The 4,938-nt window shown below is 32.5% G+C and overlaps 1 protein-coding gene across 1 annotated transcript; it reads right to left on the reverse strand.

Annotated features, from left to right (window-relative positions):
• Nucleotides 1-508: 508 nt before the first annotated feature.
• On the reverse strand, nt 509-4,696 carry LOC100780653 (uncharacterized). The gene is made up of 3 exons (XM_003524648.5): nt 3,724-4,696; nt 2,948-3,096; nt 509-1,002 (listed from the first exon to the last, which is right to left on the reverse strand). Exons 1-3 carry the CDS (start codon nt 3,971-3,973, stop codon nt 859-861), a joined length of 543 nt encoding a protein of 180 aa, XP_003524696.1. The 5' UTR covers nt 3,974-4,696; the 3' UTR covers nt 509-858.
• Nucleotides 4,697-4,938: the final 242 nt, after the last annotated feature.

Here is a 4,938-nt window from a genome sequence, read left to right on the forward strand (position 1 = left end):
GTTATCTCATCTGCTGTGGACTGTGGAGTTTGTAGATAACATATAGCATTATTTTCTCGAGGGGTTTATAACTGATCGCAGACGCTGCTCGTGCCAGAGCGTGTTTATAAAAACATATATAATAATCAATACACGAAAAGGAAGCAATTTTGCTGAAGAGGATAGATATATTGGACCACACACAACATCAACATTCCGCAAGTTTCATGGTCAGTGAGTTTGACAAAAATGGAGAAACCCTGAAAAGCAGTAGAACATTCAATTATCAAAACCCACAAACTCTATTTTTTTAAAACATGTTATTGGTATAGAATAATATTATTGGTACAAAATATTCATCAATTGTAAAAACATGTCTGATAAACTTTAGAAGTCCATTTTCTTAATTATTTTTTTTTTCATTTATGAAATTCAAATCTGAAATTTTAATTAAGGAATCCAAGCTTAGTTTTACTCATACCAACAACTATTAGGTTATCAAAATCCATAAACTGATCAACTACTAAAATTTCAAGGCAAACAAAGCTACACATACACTAACATAATACCATACCAATCTAGGCAACTTAGAAAACAGTTTAATTGTTTTAACAAATTAAGCAAACCACCATGATACTATTCAGCAACAAGTTGGCTAATGTGTCTAATTGTACGGTCATGATGATCAAGATGTATACATGTCCTTCGATGGAGAGAGATACGTTTAACAAACACAAACCCTACGTATAGTAAACTACTACTAAATTAAGGAGAAGGGCAATGTGAATGCATTGGAAAGTGTGAAATGAAAGGAAGCTAGGGTCGGTTGTTGCTCTGCATGGTTTATTCATGGGAGTGGGGGCTATAATAATAGTGTGTTCAAGTTCCAATTTCTGCAATGCTCTGTAAGGCTGGCCTCCATTGCCCACCACTACCAACGAAATGCCTTCCAACACCTTTGTTATTGTTGTTGTTGCTGCTGCTGCTGCCATGGTTCCCCATTCGTTGAATCTCCTGTTCGACCTGACAATGAACAGAAAAAAGAGATAACCATGGCACTGCATTGGATAGGCACACACGCCAAGAGGTAAAGGGAAAATGACAAATCGTATTGATTCATAGTACATATTCACAGAAGTCATAGATTGTTGGCTCCAATATTGATTAATTAATCCATGCCTGTGGAACATTAATACTACTTAACGTTGTCTTTATCTTGCAGTAAGTATAGCTTTATTTTATTGTTTGTTTTTTTTATAAAAAAAATAGAAATTGAAGACAGGAATTATAAAATTTATAATAATTTATGTATCATTGTGTGATTTGCATTTTTTTTTTCTTATGCGACAATCAATTAGCCAAACATCATATCCCAATAATAGCAATTAGACTTGTAAAATTTGAAGTTAGATATGAAAGAAGTGCTCTTCCAAATGGACTCCAACTTGGTCACTTTAGGCACGCCTAATGCAAATTGTTAAAGAGAGGGTGGCTCTTCCAAGATAATTCCAACTTGACCACTTCACTTAACGCAAATGGTAAAGGTTAGGTGCTATTTGAATACAGATTTATGTTCCGTCTCTCTTTTTCTCCACTCTTTTTGTTAAAAAATAAAATCAATTGAAAGTTGAAAAGATCATATCTTTAGTTAAAAGCATCCATGCTATCCCATGATTAGCTCACCAGCGGTCCTAACATGCCTTTTGTAATTTGGTAGTGCTTTCATGAAGTGGAAACGTGAAGAAACTTAGAAAGTGATAAGAGTAACAGAACAAAGGCATGTATCATTATCTGGATAGTGGAGCATGCATTGTTTTGACGTACTCTTCCAATTTACCATTGCATGGTCGACTAAGGACTAAGGACTGTTTTGTTTTACACTCAAAATCAATTTATTTTTCCTAGACACATGTTCTAATGTACAATTTGTGGTTAAAATTAATTTAGACATATTTTAATTATGTTCAACGGTTCAAAATTAATTAAAACTAATTCTGTTTTATTTTATGCCAAACTTCTCACTAGCATACATGTAATATTTTACAGATGAAATCAATATATATATATATATATATATATATATATATATATATATATATATATATATCAATTAAATTAAATGGTTTAAAATTAGTTTTTATCTTCTACTTAATTTTAAGACAAATGTGTCCGGCCTGAATTATTATAATAACTAAGTTACACATTAGTGTACTTGTTATGTAAAAATCTATACTTTCATATGGGTCACTTATGTTTAAAAAAGGTTTTACCATTTTTTATGTCCTAGAAATACGACCAAATTTGGTAATAGTAGAATAAAATTGGTCATTGCAACACGCAACAACAGATTAGTAATTGAGTATAATTAGAACTTCCTTAACATAAAATCTGCAGGAGCGTTGGATCGATTGTGGACGACTATGGGTGCCAACTGCCAAATATCGTATAGCACAAACTTGTATCTAAAATAAACAATCATTACATGCACTCACCAGTGTCTCTGTCACAACTAAAAGTGAGAAAAATTTATAGCCAAACTCTTCTTAAAAAAGAAAAATCACCCTTGAGATCCGTACATAATTAATTTAATAATGATAAAATTCTACCGTAGTACAGAATATAAGATCTTCTATTAATTTACACATGCAAACACTGGGTAAAAAGGATTGTAAATATACCTTTATTCATGTCTAACACAGAGAAAAGAATAAAAACAAAAATGCCACACATTTATATTCCAATTAGACTCTGGCTTAAAGCGAAGGATATGAAAAAGAGAAAGTAATGCTATCCTTCGGCCACACTATCACAATTAAAACGCAACATGGTATATTCATATTCAATATTCATCCTCAAACACAGACATATTAGTTTAATAATTTTTCAAACCAATTTAATTTATTGCACGATAGGAGGCTTAAAAAATTCAAACAGAGAGGTAGCCAGCATTAACATAAAACTTAATTACCTTAATGGAACCGAATTCGGTTTTGGAATTTGGGCTAGGATTTGTAGCTCTAGAGTCCTTGTGCTTCATCTGAATCCCATGACTACCCGTCTCCTTGAGCAATTTCCCAAGTTTACCACATTTCTTGGAAGCAAACTCCTTCAACACATCTAAGGCCCACCAAAATATCCATAATCAATTTTCTAATTATTTTATTTAAAATTTAATTTTCCTTTTGATGCCTATAATTTCAATAACTTTCTAATTTATTCCTTACAGCTTCAAACATCTTATTTTGGTCTTATAATTATATTTTTGTAATCCGCTTGGTTCTTGTAGTCTAAAATCAACTAAAGTCATTGTAATTATAAAAATCAAAATAGCAACTATAGAGTTTTTTTTTTTTTTTTTTTTTTCAAAATCACAGTTATGTTTCATTGAAAACTATTCCAGCCGAATTAGAATTAGAATACTATGTACAACAAAGATCATAGAGATTAAAATAAAATATTTTAAACTAGTCACTATTTATTTTTTATAAATATTAACAAACATTGGTTAAGGAACAAAACGAGAATTTTTTTTTATTGAAATACATAAAATTATATTATTCATATTTTTTTTACGCTCTCTTGTAGTTTTATAATAATATTTTTTGTTTCTAATTTCTTAACCAATACATTAATTAAGAGTACTAGTTAGCCAGATTCTATATTACTTTTTCTAAAAATATAGAAAAAAGAAGAATAATTAAACCTTTTATTAAAAAATGATATGAGAAGAATACGATACGATACCTTCGAAGCTGATCAACCGATAAACCTGGCCAATATGCAAAGTATCGTCGGGTCGGAGAAGCTTAAGCTGCTTCATCGGAGCGCCATTCTCGGCCTTGAGCGTGGGCGAGGACACGACAAGCGCAACATAGTGCCCAGGATTCGAGTTCATAACCTCGTGTGCGCTAAGCGACCAATAAACCCTCTCGATCTTGTTCCCAGGATGCTGAATCACAACCGTAGCCGCTTCCGCAGCTTGGCAATTCCCCATCTAAGATTCTAAATTATCACCAAACAGACCCTAACCTAAGCTTGTAACAACAATTGCAACGATAATGTATGGTTGGTTGGTGTGGTGGGTTTAAATACGACGAATGAATATAAATCTGGTGGGAAAAACGATGGTTTATGTGTTGAAGTGGGTGACGTTTGAAGGACACGTACAACACGGTAACTGTCTTATTACTCTGTCAGGGTTGCCGTAAAAATGAATACCTGACGCACGCCAAGAAAGAGTATAGGGGTGTTTGATGGATGTGACCAACGCGAACCAGAATCCAAGAAATGATGCTCCAGAATCTTTTTTTTTTTGGTTGTTGTTGAGTTAGAAATGGTGGTTGTGTTGTGATGGTGGTAACAGTGAGGGTGACATGTTTAATTAGAACAATGCAGTGTGTGGGCAAGGTTGTGAACAGGGGAAGGCGTGGTTTGAATTGAATTGATGAAAAGATAAAAAGGGTTGAGAATAAGGAAGTGGGAGATGGTACAGTTGGATATAAATAGAGAGAGTGTTGGATCTGCAAAACAAAACACACCTGGAGGCTGTAGGCTGGGCGCTGAGAGTTGAATTGAACTAACTTTGCCCTGTCTGCACTCTTTTATAATTGGCATTCTGACTCACCATAAATGTAACGGCTTATGTTTTTTTTTTTTTTACTACATGCTTATATTACATGCAAATGCTAATAATCATAATCTGTATTTAGAGCGCTAAACAAATTTTTTATATTCTTTTATGATTTTTATAATTAATATTTGCTCCTTTAAGTTTTTTAACTAATATTCTAAAAATACTAATTAATACGACTCTTATTATATCATTCATAATTAAAAAGTAAATACATAGGAAAATCAAACTGAACACATTTTTTTTCTCGACAATAACAAATTAGATTAAAAGGACAAGTAGTGCAGAAAAAACAGAGTCGCACAATCATTTTTATCATTTTATGACTA

Source organism: Glycine max, chromosome 5 (genome assembly GCF_000004515.6).
Source record: "Glycine max cultivar Williams 82 chromosome 5, Glycine_max_v4.0, whole genome shotgun sequence".
Classification (NCBI taxonomy): Eukaryota; Viridiplantae; Streptophyta; class Magnoliopsida; order Fabales; family Fabaceae; genus Glycine; species Glycine max.